The 20,277-nt window shown below is 40.3% G+C and overlaps 2 protein-coding genes across 5 annotated transcripts; one reads left to right on the top strand and one right to left on the bottom strand.

Annotated features, from left to right (window-relative positions):
* Positions 1-1,978: 1,978 nt before the first annotated feature.
* thap5 (THAP domain containing 5) lies at positions 1,979-7,097 on the bottom strand. Of its 3 annotated transcripts, XM_062957750.1 has the most exons (4): positions 6,919-6,995; positions 6,418-6,453; positions 5,495-5,684; positions 1,979-2,990 (listed from the first exon to the last, which is right to left on the bottom strand). In XM_062957750.1, exons 3-4 carry the CDS (start codon positions 5,636-5,638, stop codon positions 1,992-1,994), a joined length of 1,143 nt encoding a protein of 380 aa, XP_062813820.1. In that variant the 5' UTR covers positions 5,639-5,684; positions 6,418-6,453; positions 6,919-6,995; the 3' UTR covers positions 1,979-1,991. The 3 variants fall into 3 exon arrangements, with proteins under 3 accessions (XP_062813820.1, XP_003215346.1, XP_008114049.1); XM_003215298.4 differs by lacking the exon at positions 6,418-6,453 and having other exon boundaries at positions 6,919-7,097; XM_008115842.3 differs by lacking the exon at positions 6,919-6,995 and having other exon boundaries at positions 6,418-6,911.
* An 89-nt stretch (positions 7,098-7,186) lies between these two features.
* Positions 7,187-18,744, top strand: dnajb9 (DnaJ heat shock protein family (Hsp40) member B9). 2 transcript variants are annotated; one of them, XM_003215300.4, is made up of 3 exons: positions 7,187-7,329; positions 15,920-16,146; positions 17,765-18,744. In XM_003215300.4, the coding sequence occupies exons 2-3, from the start codon at positions 15,930-15,932 to the stop codon at positions 18,196-18,198; spliced, it is 651 nt and encodes a 216-aa protein (XP_003215348.1). In that variant the 5' UTR covers positions 7,187-7,329; positions 15,920-15,929; the 3' UTR covers positions 18,199-18,744. The 2 variants fall into 2 exon arrangements, with proteins under 2 accessions (XP_003215348.1, XP_003215347.1); XM_003215299.3 differs by having other exon boundaries at positions 7,193-7,345.
* The last annotated feature ends 1,533 nt before the right edge of the window (positions 18,745-20,277 follow it).

The raw sequence follows: 20,277 nt of genomic DNA, 5'->3' as shown, positions 1-20,277 counted from the left end.
GAAGGTAAGGGCGCTCCATGAAGTTATGCCGGCCACATGACCTTGGAGGTGTCTATGGACAATGCCGGCTCTTCAACTTAGTAATGGAGATGAGCACCAACCCCCAGAGTCAGCCATGACTGGACTTAACGTCAGGAGAAACCTTTACCTTTTAATCTATATCTGGTAGTATTCAGTTCTTTATCCCATATCATGCTTATACCATGACAGTTCCAAACCTTTCCTCAATTAACCACTGAATAATTAAGTTGCAAAGTTAGAGTTCTGCTTATTTTCCAAAATTCCATTCCAGCTGCCCAAATCACCCTTTCTTATTTTCCAAAAGTGATAATGTAACTTATCTGAAGCCGGGCCCTGGCTTCCCTATAAAACGTAGCTAGGGAGAAAGGTGGGGTGTAAATTGATTGAAATAAGTAAAATAAAGTCTCTTCTGATTTAGTTTGCCTACATCAAACAAGTCTCAAGTTTGAAAAAGGAATGTCTCTTTTCCAGCTTCAATGCTGAGCATATTTATTTTGATTTATAAATACAGGCTTGGTAAGGACTGGAAGGAAAGGAGGACAAAGAGGAGCTATTCTCTTCCCCAGTCTCTTTCAACCCTAAGCATTTCTTTATGTAAGGTTTTTTCAAGTTTTTTTCCCATCAGAGTATGGACTCATGTTCTGAAGCTGAGGAATCTTTGGTGGTTCCATAATCACCAGGCCACATCAATCATATTCATGATATGAGAAATCAATACTCATGATTGAAAAGCTATGTAATTCAGTTTTGGACCAGGGATTGCAAAACATATGGTAAAAGCACGTGGGTACAGTAGATTAAACATTCAAGCATGTTTGTATTGTTGTGAATATACCTGCCAATGAAGGAATTGATATTAGTTATCGTTATTTTGTAAGAACCAACATTTTGTTGTTGTTCTGCACAGACATTCCAGTCCAAGCTTTGCTTAGTCTATTTGGGACCTCATCACATGGCAGTCCCAAGTGAGAGTGACAGTGTACGGATTCACTGGGTAGCATGGTAAAGCTGTAGGGCAGCATATCATTGAGACTTAACAAAGATGGATTTAAGGACAGGGGAACGCATCACTGCCCGGCTTCCCTCATCCACGCTGGCCACATTGTAAGCTATGAGAACAAAGGAAGCCTCCCATGTTCTCAGGGCTCCATCCTAAGACACAGCCAGGATGAAGCCAGGACAGCGCCCTTCCAGAAGTAGCCCTGCAGCATGTGACGGGCTCTAGCGGGCTCCGTCCTGGCAGCGTCCTAAAAAGTAAATGTGATGAGGTCCTAGATTAGAGGTGCTCCCTCCAGTAAAGTTGAGTCATGTCTTTTGGGATTTGCAAGCCTAAATATGTTCAGAAATACCTTAGATCATGTTCAGATGACTCTTGTAATCCTTTTCTAGATGAGCACAGAAGGACATCCTTTATGGTTTTTCATGACTGATTTTTAATGCTGCATATTGTTGAGACTTAACAAGGATGGATTTAAGGACAGGAATTGCACGGTACCAATTAGTTATAAAGAAGAAAATGTCATTATGCTACCTCGGATTACTCTCCACTGTGAAGATGATTTATCTGGCAATTACTTAATCCCCCCTATTGAGGTGGTCATGCTCACTCATTGGGCCATCTTCATAGGCAACCTGTGAAAATGAAGTTATCTTGAATATCTTTTTTAAGTAACAGTGATTTCAAGACACCATTCTTTAAAGATTTCAAGATACCATCCTTTACAATGCCGCATACCATGAACTCATAGCATAGCTCTCTGTTCACGCTTTAAAATAGTGGTTCTCAACCTGTGGGTCCCCAGATGGTTTGGCCTTCAACTCACCATTCTACCTGTGGGAATTCAGTTAGAGGGGGACTGCTCCCTAAACTTGTGGACCCAACCTCACGATTCAAACAGATTCTATAAGAATAAGGAAAAAGGAGAGTTAGCTAGGAATAGCAAACCACTAAACCAACTACTTTAAAACTTTTATTGTATCATGGTAACTTCAAATGTTGTGAAACAGTTTTCTACAATTTTGAGCTTCTCTTCAGAAAGGAGATTTTCCTGCTTCAGGCTTGCAATCAGTGCTTCTAGAGATTTGAGCCTGTTCAGTGTTTTCCTCTCCTGTACTTCCAGAAGTTCTATTTTGGAGTGAAGCTTTGCAATTTTTTGCCAGAGTTGTTCCTGCTCTGTGTCTTGTCTACAGTATGAATGCTCAGTTTGTAACATGTCGATGCTGCTGCAGTCGGTGATGCATGCAGTCTGTCCAGCCTCTGCATTAACAAATTCTTGTTCTGCTGATAAGAATGAACCCTCTAACAGCAAGGGAGCACTTGAGCCCTCAGAAGGCACTATAATGGCAATGACAGACTCTTTACCTCCGTTGAATTGTTCTAAGGTTTTTGACACAGTGTGAAACAACACCGAGTTCTCATTCATTTCTTGCACCTCCACTGCACAGTCTGCAAAAAGAGAGTCCAACTGGTCGGATGAAATCTCATTCATTGGTATAGTGATGTTATTACATTCCAGAAAGGACTCCAAGTGTTCAAGATGTGTAGCTTGCAAAATGGTGGCTTTAGAATCCGAGGCAGGTTCCAGACAGGAGTGAAGGTCATGAACTGAAGACTGCAAAACTTTAGTTCTACTGCTGGTGAGGTTCTCCACAGAGTTACTGGTTGCTGGGGAGCAGAAATCAATGGTCTCTGCATCATGCAACTCAGTTGCAATTAGCATAGAACTCGCTTTCACTACATCCTGTCTAACAGAATTACATGTATTTGTAATGTCCCTTTCAATTTTGATTGTATTCTGAAGTATTTCTTTTCCTGAAGACATGTTTGAGATTATACAAGGTGCTTTTCTAGATAGGCTTTCTTCAGTTATATTATTTATCTTTGGTGAGTAAGGCTTAGAATATATATTCACCATATTTGTATAGGCGTTTTGCATTACTTCCATTTTTTTCTTGGAAAGTCCTTTTGCCTAGAAGAAAGAAATCATTTGATTACAGAAGGCATCAAGCATAACACATTGCAGAGTGAATCATCTACTCCATTTTACAGTACAGTCTTACTGTTTCTGAAAAACAAACCCTGCTGTGGTCAATAATACTTATTATGACAGGAAAGTAATAAGTCTTCTGATCAAAAGGAATTTAAGTTGTGCCCATAACCAGACTTTCCTCTGTAACAGACACATAGCCAGTGTGATATAGTGGTTAAAAGCAAATGCCTCTTAATTTCCATGGACTATTTGAAGCCTACCTACGAGAAGCTAAGATCAATTTCCTATGTCTTGGCTCAGTCATTAATCAGTGACTGCAATGAGAAGAAGATTAGGCCATGGAAGGGCAGCTATGAAGGAACTTGATAAGATCCTGAAGTGTAAAAAACATATTGTCTGTGCTTATTTCCAATGTCTATGTATGATTGTAAAAGCCAGACAGTGAAGAAATCTGATAGGAAGAAAATCAACTGATTTTAAATGTGGTGCTGAAGGAGAATTCTGTGGATATTGTGGACTGCTAAATAAATGGGTCTTAGAGCAAATCGGGTCTGTGCTCTCCCTAGAAGCAAAGACGGCTACATTGTTGTATTTTGGACAATAGCATGAGAAAAGACTAAAAAAGACAATAATACTTATTTATTTCATGTCAAAAGCATTGCATAACAAATACATTTTAAAATGATGGAAAAAAAGGAAATCACAAGCAACTAAATAGTTTTAGACCAAAAACGGGCAACAGCAACTGCATTGTCCGTAGCTTTAAACAACTCCTCCTCCGTGCATGAGGCAGGGCATTGTGGGCAAGCATACATATGCGGGGTTGTTTGTTCTGCTCCACAGTCACACAAGGTGGAAGATTCCTCCAGGTTGTGCCACCTTGCCAAGTTGTCTTTAGATCTGCCCACTCCACTTCTGAATCTGTTCAGGGACTTCCAAGTTGCCCATTCTTGGTTTGCCCCTGGAGGAAGACCCTCATGGGGGGCCATCCAGTTAGAATTGCCAGGTTTAGCTGCCCAGAGGGACACCCTTGCTGTTGCTGGAGGAACATCAAGGGGAGTGGTGGTTCTCATGAAGCCCATCCTTGATTTGAGTCTGGTGGGAGGAGGCTGATAGTCATGCAGTGGATGGCTTTCACAGTGTTCAACCTTATTTCTCTCACCGTTAGCAGCAACTTCCCGTCGCACGTCAGGAGGGGCAATGCCAGCTAACTTGTAGAGTTTATCAACAGGCGTAGGTTTAAGGCATCCTGTGATTATTCTGCATGTTTCGTTTAGTGCTATGTCCACCTGCTTCGCATGGGCAGACTTTTGCCAGACAGGACAGGCGTACTCAGCAGTTGAGAAAGACAAGGCCAGGGCTGATGTTCTTATTACTTGTGGGTCTGCACCCCATGAGCTGCCAGTCAGTTTCTGAAGGATGTTGTTGCGTGCAGCTACTTTGTGCTTGGTGTTCATGCAGTGTTTCCTATATGTTAATGTTCGATCTAAGGTGAAACCAAGATATTTAGGATGGAAACAGTGTTCGAGCTCTTGGCCTTCCCAAGTAACTTTCCAATAATACTTGGTAAGGTAGAAGACCAAATTCCAGAGGGATAAACTTAGGAGGCTATAGCCCTGAGACTGCAAGTCCTGAGCAGGGCTATTGATGACAGGCGACTTTGATGTTTTATCTCGTTCTTGTTTTTGGCTGCATTTGATAACAAATGTAATGGAATAGCACTGATTCTTTCTGCCACAACTATGGCAGCAAATTCATCAGCAGTGGAGTCCCGAAGAGAGGCATGTGAGTTTTTAAAAATGTTTAAAAAGGCATACGCAGCTAGTGACAACACAGTAAACAGAATTTGAGGCAAACTGGGCTGTAGTAGATTTAATATTAATTAAATGACAAAACAAATTCATAACTTATTTTAACTGCCAGTCTTCAGTTGCCCATTTTTGTGTATGGTTCTCACAGCTACTACGCGAACTCTTCTCAGTGTTTGTGACGAGCTGTTATGTCTTACAAAACATAAAGTATTATAATAATAAAATAAAAGCTTTACATTTATTTGGCTTTGACATAAGCACCACAGTTTCCTCTATCCAGACAATTCAGTTGAATTATTGCTGGCTACTGAAAAAATTGTCAAGTGTTTTTTTTAAAGCATCTGAATTTAATGTGTCTTTGTTTTACTAATAAAGTGGAAATAAAAGACTACTAATTGTATCTTATTGATCTATGACAATGCAAAGTTTTTCAAAATACTTTTTCGGTGCCTGGCGCAAATATTGGTCCTGTATAATCCTGTCTTAACTACTGCACAGTTTTTGAAAATAATCTAACCCAGCCCCTGACCTCTTTCTGTATTTTAAGCAGACAAATGTTCTAAATTATTTAGGAAGAGCTCTAATTCTAATCTATCAAATTCAACGAATATTCCCACTAGGCAACAATCTTTGTCATTTCACATATTTCTAACACTCAATGTATTATCTTACCTGATTGTCAGATGATGAAAAAATAGTTGGGACGGCAGTTGTTTTCAAATATCGAATCCCCCATCGCACATCAAGAGAATCTGGTGTAAAATGATCACTGCAGAGAACCTGGTGCTTGCTGGGAGTCCAAGAGTCACACTTCATATTCCGTAACCATTTCTCTAGCCTTTCTTTATCATGAAGAGGAAATCTGCTTCAAAAGATTTGTACAAAAACAAAGCATTGTGTTTCAGGCAAAGTATTGTCTGCAACTTTCCAGCTTTTATTCAGTTGAAAACTTAAACTCACAAATGTCTCTTGTATACTATGGGCTTTGATCCAAAATCATAATATCCTACAGAAAGCAATGATTTTAACCTGGATCACTGTCTCTTGTATCCTATGGGCTTTGATGCAGAACCATAGGATGCCATGGAAAGCAATGGTTTTAACTTGGTGTCAATCTCCTTTAATGTAAGGGGCTTTTGGCAGAGTGAGGGATCTCATGGCTTTTGGATATTGATGTTTCTCCTGATTAAAAACAAAAAATACTAGCCTTGTGATTAATATAAAAGATGAATGTATTGCCAGCTCTTAATTTTCCAGGTGTGACTGTGATGGGGAGGCAGAATGGGAAAGAGGCCTGCTGATGGCATAAGAGGAGCGATTCTCTTCTCTTAAACAGGTGGTTACCCATGCTTCCTCCTCTTAATGTGATGAGGTGGGAAACAGCATAAGAAAGTACTTGGAAAACAGAGGAATTCCAGACAAGAAACAATCAGGGCCAGTTAACACCTCTTAACAAAGGATTCCCCCAGGCAGGAAGCAGCCAGGCCATTAAATGCTAATCAAGGTGGCCAATTGCAACATTCACACTTGCCTCCAACAGACAAGAGTTCTTTCTCCCACCCCGGACCTTCCACAGATATATAAACCCCACTTGCCTAGTTTCCAACAGACGTCACAACCTCTGAGGATGCCTGCCATAGATGTGGATGAAACGTCAGGAGAGAATGCTTCTGGAACATGGCCATACAGCCTGGAAAACTCACAACAACTCAGCATAAGCTCATTTTCTACAGTAAGGGAAGTTTTAAAAGGGAAACGAAAAGCCCCAACAGAAGACTCCCGTGCTTATTTTGGATTGAACATGGGGACAGGCCTGGGCAAATTCCAGCCCTCCAGGTGTTTGGACTTTAACTCCCACCATTCCTAACAGCCTACTGGCTGCTAGGAATGGTGGGAGTTGAAGTCCAAAACAAATGGAGGGTCGAAGCTTGCCCAGGCCTGATCTAACCCTATGACTATTCCTGCCCTATACTGTAGAATGAATGAAGTATGTCAACTGTGCCAAGGAGCCAAGTTCAAGTGCTGCCAAAGTGAAGCGCAGAGGAGCCTTTCCCTGCCTCCCTCCCTCCCCGACGAATGGGGGCGTGGCCACTCACGGGTAGAAGCTGAGCCTGCGCTGGTCGCGAGCGCTCTGCCCTGCTCGGTTCCTGCAACAGGCGGCAGCGCAATAACGAGGCATGGCTAGCGGAACTCCGCCGCGGCCAGCCAGCCTGCCTGGCTTTTCCCTGTCCCTCTCGAAGGCTCCGCCCACTCCCCCTCGCCTCAGCCAATGGCACAGGCACACTTCCTCTTCCGGGAGAGGAGCCCCCCCCATCTCGCTCTCCATTCCCCGGAAGTGGTCGCGCGCGCGGGGCAACAACAGCTCTCCACGTGCGCTCCCATTGGCCGCTCCGCGTGACTCCGGGCGGCCAATCAGGGAGCGCTTCGTGGAGCAGAGCCGAGGCTATATAACGAGAGGAGGAGGCGGGGGTAACGTCGCAGGAAGTAGAAGGGAGCGAGCGAAGGAGGTGAGAGAAAGAGCGGGTGAGTCGAGCGCTTCTCGGCCTTCGCTTGGATGAAACATTCTGAGGGAAGGGGAAATAGGACAGGGAAGGAAATAGAACTGGCCGCTTTTCTTCAGCATTATAATGCTAGAGACACCTTTTTTCTGCAGCTTGGAGAGGAAGAGGATGAGTTGGGCAAGGCTGTGCTTCTTATTGCAGATCTTGTTGTTTGCTCTTGTTATTTGACAGGCTCCTAGCCAGAAAGCAAACTCTGTAAGGGTTGAAACTCCCTCTCCCCCCCCCCCCCAAGATGACTTTTCAGGCCAGTGTCTCCTGATGTGGCAAGAGATCTCAACAAGGCCCTAACATTACCATCATTGTTCAAAGGTTCTTCAGGTCCTGAATCATTGCTCCTTCTTTACATTAGTTCTTGTTGGCCACAAAGGACAATAGTTAACGTAATTGGCAGGAGTTTCTTTCTGTTTTCTTCTACTTTCTTCTTATTATCACCAAGACGTTTTCCACTATAAATAGCAAGAGGTTTTCAGCCAAGCACAAGTTGTTCTGATGGTACTCTGTTTTTTGGTGTCTATTGTATTTTTCCATCGCACGAATGGTTTAGCGACCAATGCACTAAGCTTCTGATGAGCACCTTTACCCCCAACTTCTCTTCCAAACACACCATACTTATAGAGTGTGCCTTGCACATGAAATGGGTAGGCTAACCAGGGAAATCTGCTGAACCATTTGGCTTGGAAACTTAGACGCCTCTTCTTATTCACAGAAAATACATATCCTGGCAATGGAGTCTGTGGATTTTGCACTAATTGAACTTTCACTTGGTTATCAGAAACACACTTGTTCATATAAAGTCCAAGGTCTAACAGTGGCACAGCTTCTTCTCTTTGCTCCTGTACTATTATTTTTTTTGGCAGGGTTTGGATTAGATGAACCAGTCGGAGACACCTCAAGTTTCCACAGTTTCCCAGGTGTTCGCTTGCAGACCAAGCCAAATCTCTCTCTCCCCCCCCCCCCCCCAGTCCCACGCCTTTGGCCTGTGGTTCTCAACCTGTGGGTCCCCAGATGTTTTGGCCTTCAACTCCCAGAAATCCTAACAGCTGGTAAACTGGCTGGGATTTCTGGGAGTTGTAGGCCAAAACACCTGGGGACCCATAGGTTCAGAACCACTGCTTTAGGCTTTGCCTGCTGGCTATCACATTTTCACAGGGCTTCCACTATGGTCACTTCCACTGTGTCAGCTATTGCAATGTAAATAGGTAGAAAGATTGTTGATAATAGTGTGAGTAATCAAATTTTGGTTGAGATATTACTTGCAGTTCTGGAGGAACTCTAATTTTTGCATCTCATATACTTGGCATGGGCATTTGGTTAAACAGTGAATATTCATGAGTAAACCAGGTTTTTTTTAACCTGAAAAAATTGAGGTGGGGGTTTCAACCCCAATACTGCCTCCTTGGCTACGGGCTTGGGAGTTGGTGACTACCAGAATTAGGAGCGTTCCAATCTGCTATAATAATAAAACTTAAAACTTCATTTATATATCGCCCTATCTCCCCAAAGGAATTCGGAGCCAAGGAAACCCTGCACAGCTATTGGAGGAACAAGAGGCCACTCCAGTTTTCACAAATAGGGAATTCCCAGAGAAGTGTAGACGCAACCCATTGGAGTTTTTTTTTACATGAATAGTGACCAGAATATCCCCCCGTATGGCAAGTTTTTACATCCAAAGTTATTGTCCAGATTGTTTGAAATGACAACCTTCTTATGTTTATCTATAACCCTGTTGCTTACTGTTTCCTGTATGTATGTTTTGGTATGCAGCAACCTTTATTCTCTGGTTTCTGAAAAGTTATAAAAGGGGCTTCAGATCACATGCTCTTTCTCTCCTTTTGACTACAGTGTTCCCTCACTTATCGTTGGGGTTAGGTTCCAGGACCACCCGCAATAAGTGAAAATCCGCGCAGTAGGGACACTATTTTAATATTTATACATTTTTTTGAAGTTATACACTATTTTAAGTCTTTATCAACCAATCGTGTGTTGATAAATTGCCTCCTTCTCCTCGTGTTGCTGCTTGGGATCCTTTTCTCTCCCTTTGGCTTCACTTTCCTCTCTTCCTTAGGCTGTAAATTGTAATTTTTATGATTTATAATAGTCTTTAAGAGTTTATTGAAAAACCGTGAAACAGCGAATCTGCGAAAAGTGAACCGCGAAGTAGTGAGGAAACACTGTATATGACTTGTTGATAGCTGTTTTGTTACAAGAGAGAGGCCCTGGCCGGCTAGCACAGGGAACCATCTCAAAGATATTTGAAACTGGACTAATTGGCTTTCTACCTTTGTATGCTGGACACATGAAAGTTGTGAGTAAACTTGATATGTTATTTTTTTTCAAAGTCTACTTCAATTTTGTCTCTTGAGTGCATGATATAAAACGGGGCCGTGGTGGCACAGTGGGTTAAGCCCTTGTTCTAGCTGAACTGTTGACCTGAAGGGTGAAGGTTTGAATCCGTGAGATGGGGTGAGCTCCCATCTGTCAGCCCTAGCTTCCCATGCAGGAACATAAAAGAAGCCTTGCAGCAGGATGCTAACATAGCTGAGCATCCCCTGGGCAGTGTCTCTGTAGACGGCTGATTCTCTCACACCAGAAGCGATTTGTCTTAATTTACTTCTGACGCAATAAAAAATGATATAAAACCAGTTGTTTTATGGGATAGTATATATTTTTGGGCAAGAAAAACTTCTGAAGCACTGCTGTTTTTATGCACTGGCAATGTCTCTGTTTTCCCAACAGATGAGAGATAACTGGTTATTCAATCTAACAACTGAAACTATTGCCTTGCATAATTATATCTGGTTGTATATCACAAGAGAAGATTATACTCTAAAGGGTTTTTGGCTCTTCTCTGAAAAGTCATGCTTTTCTAAAAGTGTTTTTCCAAAAGGTTATAAATCCCATTTTCCCAAACAGATGTTGTATGGTTTGTGGCAGTTAATTTACTTACTTTGGGAATTTCTATGCTGCCTTTCTCTGAATGGACTCAAGGTGGTTCACAACTTCAAAAAAATAAGCAAAGTAATGTAAAATATTCATTAAAACAAACTATAATAGTTAGCAGGATGATCTGGTGCACCATTCAACTTGTAGGTGATAAAATTAAATTAAATTAAATACCTCTAAAAATATCCATAAAAGCCAGGACCCAGCTTTTCCGAAAAGGAACGTCTTCTCAACTTTTCTGAAAGACATCAGGGATGAAGCTGCTCTGATTTCTTCCAGAAGCTCATTCCATAGCTTTAGTGCTGCTCCAGAAAAAGTGGAGAGTAGTATGCTTCCAGGGAATCACTTTTTGAGTTCATCAAAAGTTTGAGAGCCACGTTAGGATTCCTGAGCTGTGTGCCAGGGCACATCTCTCTAGAGCCTTGTGCACGGATTCACAAAATGTGTAGCAGAACCAAGTTTATCAAAGCAGATAATCCACATTATCTGCTTTGAACTGGATTATCTGAGTCCACAATGCCATATAATTCAGTTCAATGTGGATTTTATATAGCTGTGTGAAAGGGGCCATAGAAAGGGGCTCAGTTTTCAGTTTGGCAGCTCTGTCTTCAGTTTGCCCCCCCCCCCCCAAACATATCAAACACATACCTTCTGTCTTTTCAAGATTTCAAGATGTAGGATTAGTTATTTGAACCCAAGTTTTCCAAGTCCTTGTTCTGTTATTTGACCAGTTATGCTATCAGTTGGATAACATCCCACCTCCCTCCAGCAAACACATACTTTCTGTCTTCTCAAGAGTGCCTGGTCAGTTGTTTGGTCCCGAGAATTAGTGTATAATACTTTACATATGCATGCGTAAGTCTAAAATTTTCAATTTAAAAATCAACCCCCCAAAGCTTGTTTGACTTATCCACTTGTCAAAGGAAGTTCTACACCTTGACACTTGTATAAACACGGACTCTTTTGAGAATAGAGTGGTGAAAGGAGAGAGCTTAATCAGTCCAAGGGGAACATCAAAGGTCCTTCTACACTGTCATATCCCAGGATCTGATCCCATATTATTTGCTTTAAACTGGATTATATGAGTCTCCATTGCCTGATAATCTGGGATCAGATCCTGGGATATTGGAGCAGTGTCAAAGGGACCAAAGAGACATCAAAAGGCTCTACTCTCTCTACCACATTGCCACTTGTGACCCTTTTACATGTCTGGGCAGGGAATTGGTGGCAACAGCTGCCAGAGGCCCCCTAAAGTGGCATTGTGCCTTCCCCTCCTCACAAAATAAACTTTGACTTATATACAGGTCATATCAAAAACCATAATTTTGGTTTGAAAGCCTGTCCTCAGCTTATACATGAGTGTATATATGGAATTCAACTCATAATTGATCCATATGATGTTTGATTTGTCTGGGCTTTTTTGTTGTAGAATAATATTTTGCATTGTGGATTGAGGCCTAATGCCTAAATACCCATTGTGAGATTCTGACCTGTCTCTCACACAAGAAGGATATATGTACAGATGACTGCAGTCTAATTATCTGGTGTAACTGCACATGTTCAATGTGGCCTTTTTGATACTAGAACAGAAAATGAAAAAGGCTAGAGGTTCTTCTGTAAAATTTCACTTACTCTAGGATCCAGACTGTCATTTTCTAGAATTTTTTAAAATTGTAATGAAATCCTATACATTCACATCACCTTTTCCAATTAGGAGCCCCGGTGGCAAAGTGTGTTAAAGCACTGAGCTGGAGACAGAAAGGTCCCAGGTTCAAACCCCGGGAGCGGCGTGAGCGGCCGCTGTTAGCTCCAGCTCCTACCAACCTAGCAGTTCAAAAACATGCCAATGTGAGTTGATCAATAGGTACCGCTCCGGCGGGAAGGTAACGGCGCTCCATGCAGTCATGCCGGCCACATGACCTTGGAGGTGTCTACGGACAACGCCGGTTTTTCAGCTTAGAAATGGAGATGAGCACCAACCCCCAGAGTCAGACATGACTGGACTTAATGTCAGGGGAAACCTTTACCTTTTTTTACCTTTCCAATTTTGGAAGTTAAATAGGGTTGGACTTAGTTGGGAAATGACATTGTATAAACGTATAAACACAATCAATTTATGTAGTCTTAAATGTTCCTTAACTGAATTATGACAGTGACAGATTTGACTTCAACGTGGCTTTAAGTATGACTCAGCATGGATCGAACCCACTGTAAATAATGAATATGTCATATCAGTTGTATGTGGAGAAGTGTTATTGCAAAATAGTCTTGTGAGGATTTAAAGGTTTTCAGCAAATATTAGAAGAGTAGTCTTTGCCTATGCCAGTTCCAATTTTTTATGTCAGGTAATTCTGTGGCTTAATGAGATGTGTTCTGTTTTTATTTGGATATATTTATCATTCTTTTTCACCCCAGAAAGGCTCCCTATAATTATTTACAGTAGCAAAATATAGAGAGATGTAGCATGTATGAGTTAAAGCAGGAACCAAAATCTACAAGATTTAAAATTTATAAAAATATCTTTGCCTAGACAACATTGAAGTGGCCTTAAAGGAGAATTGCAGAATCAGAGTAGTCACACTGATGGAGATAGAGAAGCCGGTCCTATTAGTTACAGGTCCCTTGGAGGATGCAGATTTTCAGAAAATATGCAGACCTTTTATGTAGGCTTGTGTATGTGCATCCTGTCTGCGTTTGGAACCCTCCAATCCAGTGTTATGTAAACTTGTAAAGGCAGTCCCTGAGTTACAAATGACACATAGTTACAAATGGGGGTGAGACAACAGGAAGTGAGAGGAATATGTCCCTTGGAAAGGAAATTCACTCCTGAAAGAGTTATCACGAGGGAAAGGTTCCTCCACTGCAGCTGTGTCACCAATCCTTGTTTCCACAACAAGCCAATTTTTTCAAAATCCAACTATCACAGGGACAGAAAGTGCAGTTAAATCTTCTGAACAGGGGCACAGACAGCAAAAAAAAAAAAAAACCATCTATCTATCTGTCTATCTATCTCTGGAGTTACACTTAAAATGTACCTGTTTCGACTTACAAACAAATTCAACATAAGAAAAAACTTATAGAAGCTATCATGTTTTTAGCTTGGTGACTGCCTGTGTAGGTAATACCCAACACCTAGAATGAGTGCTAAAAAGAAACAGAAAAACCAGGACAGTTTAACCAAGGGTCAGAAAAGTGGGTCTCAAGAGATTTTTCTGGCCATAGCATTTTCTAAATATTTTCTGAGGCACCCTGATTATAACGTTTAGCAGTAACTCTTATGTGGATATTGTGTAACTGATTAGGTTGGCCCTATTCTACAGGGAATACTGTTTGTGTACCAACCAGCCACCTGATCACCCCTAAGCTATGAGCCTGGTTCTTCAGATAGAATACAGATCTGTCCAAAGAACATTGCCCACTGTTATCCAAAATACTTCCAGTTACAGTAGAGTCTAACTTATCCAACACTCGCTTATCCAATGTTCTGGATTATCCAACGCATTTTTGTAGTCAATGTTTTCAATATATCGTGATATTTTGGTGCTAAATTAGTAAATACAGTAATTACTACATAGCATTACTGCGCATTGAACTACTTTTTCTGTCAAATTTGTTGTTAAACATGATGTTTTGGTGCTTAATTTGTAAAATCTTAACCTAATTTGATGTTTAATAGGCTTTTCCTTAATCTCTCCTTATTATCCAAGATATTCGCTTATCCAACGTTCTGCTGGCCCGTTTACGTTGGATAAGCGAGACTCTACTGTATGTTTCATTGTTGCGAATTAATAGTAAGACTTCCAACCTATCTGGCTTAAGCTTCACTCATTGGTCCACATTCAATCTATCACTGTAGATGCGAGTTCAGAATTTCCACAGACTCTTTGGCATCTGCACTAAAGTAGATTAAGAGCTGGCTGCCAGCTTGTTCATGGCACTGAACTTTCTATTGGCTTCATTTAGGTGTTTTTAGTATGGGAGGGAAAATAGAACCTTGCAAACCATAAATGCATGTAGGCCATGTGCCATAGTACCATCTTTTGAAAATGTCCAGCCAGCCAGCACTATAATGAGTTATCTCCATGCCCATCAACAGGGGACTGTTGTAGTCCTTAAACCAGTCTCAGATTTGGAAACACAACAGATTTTCTACTGCCTCTATTCAATTTAATTCTGTGTTTTATATCATTTAACTATATGTATTTAAAAACTGGACATTAAGGACAGGCTACTGGATTGGCTTGCTGAAATGTATGTCGACAGCGGTAGACACATTGTTTTCATTTCCTGACATGTATTGTATTCTGTTACTGCATCTTTCTTGTGGTCAAACCAGAAAATCACAAATAAAAGGAGAAGAGGGTATTAAATTGCTTTTAAACTAACCTTTAGAGTAAGGGTGGGTAATATTTGGCTTTTCAAATGTGGTTTGACAGCACTTCTCAACAGCTCTAGCCAGCATAGTCAGTCGTGAGGAATGCTGGAAGTTGTAGTTGAGCAATATCTAGAGGGCTACACCTTTTTCACAGCCCATTTTTCTCACACCTTCTTTAAAAATGCAATTACTTTGTAATGAGCTGCTATGAATAGCTGAAATGTATATTGATCAGTAGGGGGCCATAACAGATGGGCATAGTGTTCATGACAAGTCACAAACCTGCATCTTTATTAACTTATATGAAAATTTGAAAGATATTGTATCATAACACAGGAATATAATGTTTGCCAATTTCTATGTAGTCTGTTATTTTATTTTCAAAAGTCGAAAAGCAGCAACAAAGAAACATCAGTTTAACATTAGTTCTAGTTTTTAAAAATGTGTATCTTCCCCTTCTGAAATGATTTCACACCACACAAATGGCTTTAGAATGCTTCTTGAACAAGTTGTATGCATATATGCTAAATGGGTTGCTTATAGTCATAGTTTCTGCACATATGAATAATTAAGGTAGCTTCAGAAATTCTATGCTTTATAATTACGATCACCTGATGCTTCTTGGTTCAGTTTCTGAGACTTTGTAAAAACCAATATTTCTAGATAAAGACATTCTATGTGTAGGATGCCTTCAGACATGCATAATATGGACTAGTTTGAAGGTAGCCTCCTCTTTTAACTTTTTACTGACAAGTAATAGTTGTTATAAACCTTGCTAATCACAGTATGTTGTTAATAAACATGTTGGGTAAAACTTTTTGTATCAGTTATATAAATGTAGATGTGTGTGTAGCATTACTAAAATGGAACAAAACTGTTATTAATTCAGAAGTGGACACCTACTCATTTGGTTGTTATGTAGATTAAGTTAAACAAAAATAAAGTACATCATTAAAAGTGGTTTTGGTTCTGTGAAGGAGCCCTCCTTAAAGATTTTGAGAAAGTTAAAAAGCGGTTCTGGAAAAAAAATCAGATGTTTATAGAAAAACATTACCCACTCAAGTATCCCAAAGAGGACATGTTGTATCATGTGAATTTCTAACCACCTGAGAATGAAAACCCTGTTATTTAACAATTCTGTATATACAAATATTAATTTAAGCAAATACTTAGATTATGTTGCAAAATAATAACTGGATTGTCTCTGTTTCTCCTCAGGTGTCTTGCCATGGCTACTACACAGTCTGCCTTTATATTTGCACTTTGTATTTTAATGATAACAGAATTAATATTGGCTGCAGAAAGCTATTATGACATTCTTGGTGTTCCCAAAAATGCATCTGATAGACAAATCAAGAAGGCATTTCACAAACTAGCAATGAAATACCATCCAGATAAAAACAAAAGTCCTGGAGCAGAAGCAAAATTCCGAGAAATTGCAGAAGGTAGGCAAAATCCAATTAAATTTTATTCCGGATTCATTGTCTAGATAGTGGAAAGGAAAATGGGCCTGAGCATATAAATCCTGATTTCTAAGGACCTCATAACGAGTTGCGGGAAGCACAGCAAATTAATCTTTTAAAACATTTTGGACCGTTTTACAAATCCCATCAGATGTTGAATGTTTTGCAGCCTTTCTCCTGTTTTTCCTGTGTTCTGAACCATCACATGAGTAAGCACAGCCCCCGCACACTTCGCATTATTTTATTTTCTTTTTACTTGGAAACTTCAAAATCAGAAATCAGAAACATTCATGTGGTGGTGGTAGTGGTATCTTTCATTTACACAACTTCGTTGTTACATTCATTTAGTCAGTCATTCGGATCTGGGAAAAGTGCTTGGGAGCAGACCACCCATCGTTCGATGTCACTAATGAAACAGTTGAATGTAACTGAACAACTATCCCTATGTCAGGTTCTGTTCCAGCTTGCCATAATTCAAAATTTTGAATGGTTTTTATGCTTTGTTTTACTATGTTATATTATTACTATGTTTTGTTTTACTTTGATACTGTATAAGCATTTTATCAGATTGTTGTTGTGTGTTTTGTATGTACAGTATTTTATCTTGTTTCATTGTAATTGTTTTCGGCTTGGCCCCGTGTTAGTCACGCCGAGTCCCTCCGGGGAGATGGAGGCAGAATATAAAAATAGAGTTGTTGTTGTTATTATTAACAGATTCTATCCCATGGACTTTGAAGCATTTTTCCTGTTTACACATACATCAGCAGCAACTCAGCAATTTCTGCCTGCCTCTTGTGCCCTCCCCCCCCCCCCAATTTATAGTTCTAAGACAGTTAATAAGCAAAGCACCATGGATGACAGCCAGACGTAGATTTATGTCATTTGAAGGGCTCCTTGGCACTATGTCTATAAGATGTTTTTGAAGTGAATAGAAATGAGGGACACCAGGGGGCTGGTGTTCCATCTGATGAGGTCCTAAGAACACAGATCACAGTGATGCTCATTTCACAGGAGACAGATAAATGCATTGCTTCGGGGAACTAGTGAGAGGACAAATCTGAACCCTTACTTTGAGTTGAACTCCGTAAATATTTCTTCAGTTAACATTGAAACATTCCCCTGATTATTTATTCATTTACCATATTCATTCATCATATATTGATGCAAGTCCAGCACAAGAAATAACACAGCTGGAAGAGATAACTATAAATATCCAGAAAGATCTCTTCAGCATTTATTTGTTTAGGAAATAGTCTAAATAGTGGCCCTCTTCAAAATTGAATTTACAAGTCTCAAGAACTCCTCAGGAAAAGAATATCTACCCTGAGGTAGATATTTTGGAAAGGAATATGGAAGTGCTTGATTTGGATATTGGACTGTGTTATCTAGTCCAGTCACTAGCACTTTCTAATTTAATCTTTTCTGGTTTGCGCTTGACATGGTTTTTTTTTTTTTAACTCCCTTAAATAGGCTTGTCTTGGTAAATTCTGAACTTGGCCTGTACTAGATATTTTCTGAGCTAAGATGATTCCATCTGCTAGGATACATATCTGTATTGCTCTAAGATTTTTAAAAAATGTTTTTTCCTTTGCTCTTCCAGCATATGAAACATTGTCTGATGAAAATAAACGCAGAGAATATGACCAATTTGGTCATGCTGAAGGAAGAAGGAGCAATGGCAACACTTTCCAACAGCCATTTAACTTCAACTTTGATGACTTGTTTAAAGACTTCGATTTGTTTGGCCAAAACCACAACACACGGTCAAAGAAACATTTTGAAAATCACTTTCGGAGTCATCAGCATGCTCACAGCAGGCAAAGACGTTCTTTCCCAGAATTTTCTTTTGGCACAGGACTGTTTGATGATATGTTTGAGGACATGGAGAAAATGTTTTCATTCAATGGATTTGACACACACCAGCAAACAATGCGGACTGGAAGCAAATTCCATGGATCTAGTAAGCACTGCAGAACTGTCACTCAGCGTCAAGGAAACATGGTTACTACATTCACAGACTGTTCTGGACAGTAATACTTTACAGTTTGTTTTCTTCTGTTCTGCCAATAGCTACTTTTCTTTCTATCTCTTGCTGCAGAAATACAAAAGTTCTTCTGCGAACTGTGTGAGATTTATAGCTTAATCACTTTAACTGCTGGAAATAAGCTATAGCTAAACTGATGCTTATTGTCAGAAGTGCAACAAAGCATAAAAATGGGATGCCATTAATTTATTCCACAGCCTGCATAGGATGTTCATATGGTGGGGAGACCTCCAAGTGACAATGTTAGGTTGTATCTTTAAAAAAATATAGAAATGCTGCCAGATTACCTCACTATGTTTATACTTCACACTTGGTGAAGTGCTGAGTTGGTGACATAGTAGAACTTATTACTGCTATTATCAAGGTTTTATTTCTATCAAAGTGTTAACCTATTGAATGCTTGTGAGCTGATGTTTGTAATTAGCACAGTGTTTACCTACTGTAACATTTGTGCAAATTGTCAGTAGTGACTTTAAAAATGCAACCCCCCCCCCCCCAAAAAAAAACACCCCACATTAAAATCTGACGTGTTTTGAGTTTTGTGATTCAGTTTAGAGAAACTGACTATTCAGATATAACAGTGGAGCAGAAAACATTGAGATGTACTATCAGGAACTTAGGTGTGCCATGCTGGACTGACATTTCAGTTGCTCTTCAATCCTTGCTCATGTGTTGGAAGCTTCATTTAATTGCACCAGTGAGAATGTACACAAAGGCTGCACCATGTAAGCCAGGGTTAAGGAAAAAAAACAAAACCCTAACTTTACAATCTCATTTACATTACATTTGGCAGCTCAGGTGGTTGAGTAGTTGAAGTAAACCTGTTTTCTCATGACCTCTGAGTAGGCCCGGGAGTCAACTCCCAAAGACCAGTCTTGTTTCTTGTCTCCACGCCTACAGCAGCTAACTAGACCCAGCCAATCTGTCTATTCTTATCTTTACGTTGTCCCTTTCTTTATTTTTAAACCTTTCAATGTAACTGAAACTTGGTGGAATGAGTCCGATAAGTGCAAAGTAGTAATGGAGGGGTATACCGTATTTCAGGGAAATAGATGAAACAGTAGAGGGGGGAATGTTTACACCTGTGAAGATAGGCAGGACTGAGCTAATATTTAGAAACAACGTACATGGAAAAGGGTGTGTGTTGCAGAGGGGGGAGAGGAATCACCACAGAAGAATTCAAACGAATAACCAACATATGTGAGGAAAAGGTCTAAAAGGCTAAAAGACAAAATGATCTCAGGCTTGCCAGAGAAATTAAAAACAATATAAAGTGTGTGTGTGTGGGGGGGGGGGAGGTTCTTTGATTATGTCACTTAAAAAGGAGGAACAAGGAAATAGGACCTCTGTGTGGAGAAGGTGGTGAAATGCTAATGAGATAGGGAAAAGGTACAACTTGTCAACGCTATCTGCTTCAGTCTTCTCCCAAAATGAAATCAGTATTCGACCTGAGTAATATGGAGTGGATGAGGCAATAGGGGAAATGTAACCCAAAATAGGTAAAGAAATAATATACCTAGCTGATCAAAATGAATTCTATTATCTAGGGCCAGATGAACTACATCAAAGAGTATTGAAGGAATTAGCAGAAGCAATGTCAGAACCACTGGCAATAATCTTTTGAGAATTCTTGGAGAAGTCCCAGCAGACTGAAGGAGGGCAAGTGTCCCGAATTTCAAGAAGCGGGGGGGGGGGGGGGGGAGACCTAAACAATTACTGTCCAGTCAGATTGACACCAATACCAGGAAGGATTCTGGAGCAGATCATTAAGGCAGTAGTTCATAATCTATATATATAAAAATCTTCTGATAGTTTCCCCCTTAACTTAAACAGCGAAACTACACTATCAAATCACACCAAATTTGGCAGTCTGTGTTTATACATAAAAACTAAGTCCTAATTAGAGGGAAAGGAATAACTTTTTTCCCCATTGCTGCCAGTTAGAAGAGTAAGCTCCACCCACTTTGTCTCCTAGCAACCTACTCAGCCATTAAATGGCACCCAGGGCCTCTTCAATCAGGCCTCTTCCACACTGCCTATCAAATACAGATTATCTGATTTGAACTGGA

The sequence above is a fragment of the Anolis carolinensis genome, chromosome 1 (genome assembly GCF_035594765.1).
Source record: "Anolis carolinensis isolate JA03-04 chromosome 1, rAnoCar3.1.pri, whole genome shotgun sequence".
In the NCBI taxonomy this organism is placed as follows: domain Eukaryota; kingdom Metazoa; phylum Chordata; class Lepidosauria; order Squamata; family Dactyloidae; genus Anolis; species Anolis carolinensis.
This window is presented reverse-complemented; position numbering and strand designations above follow the sequence as displayed.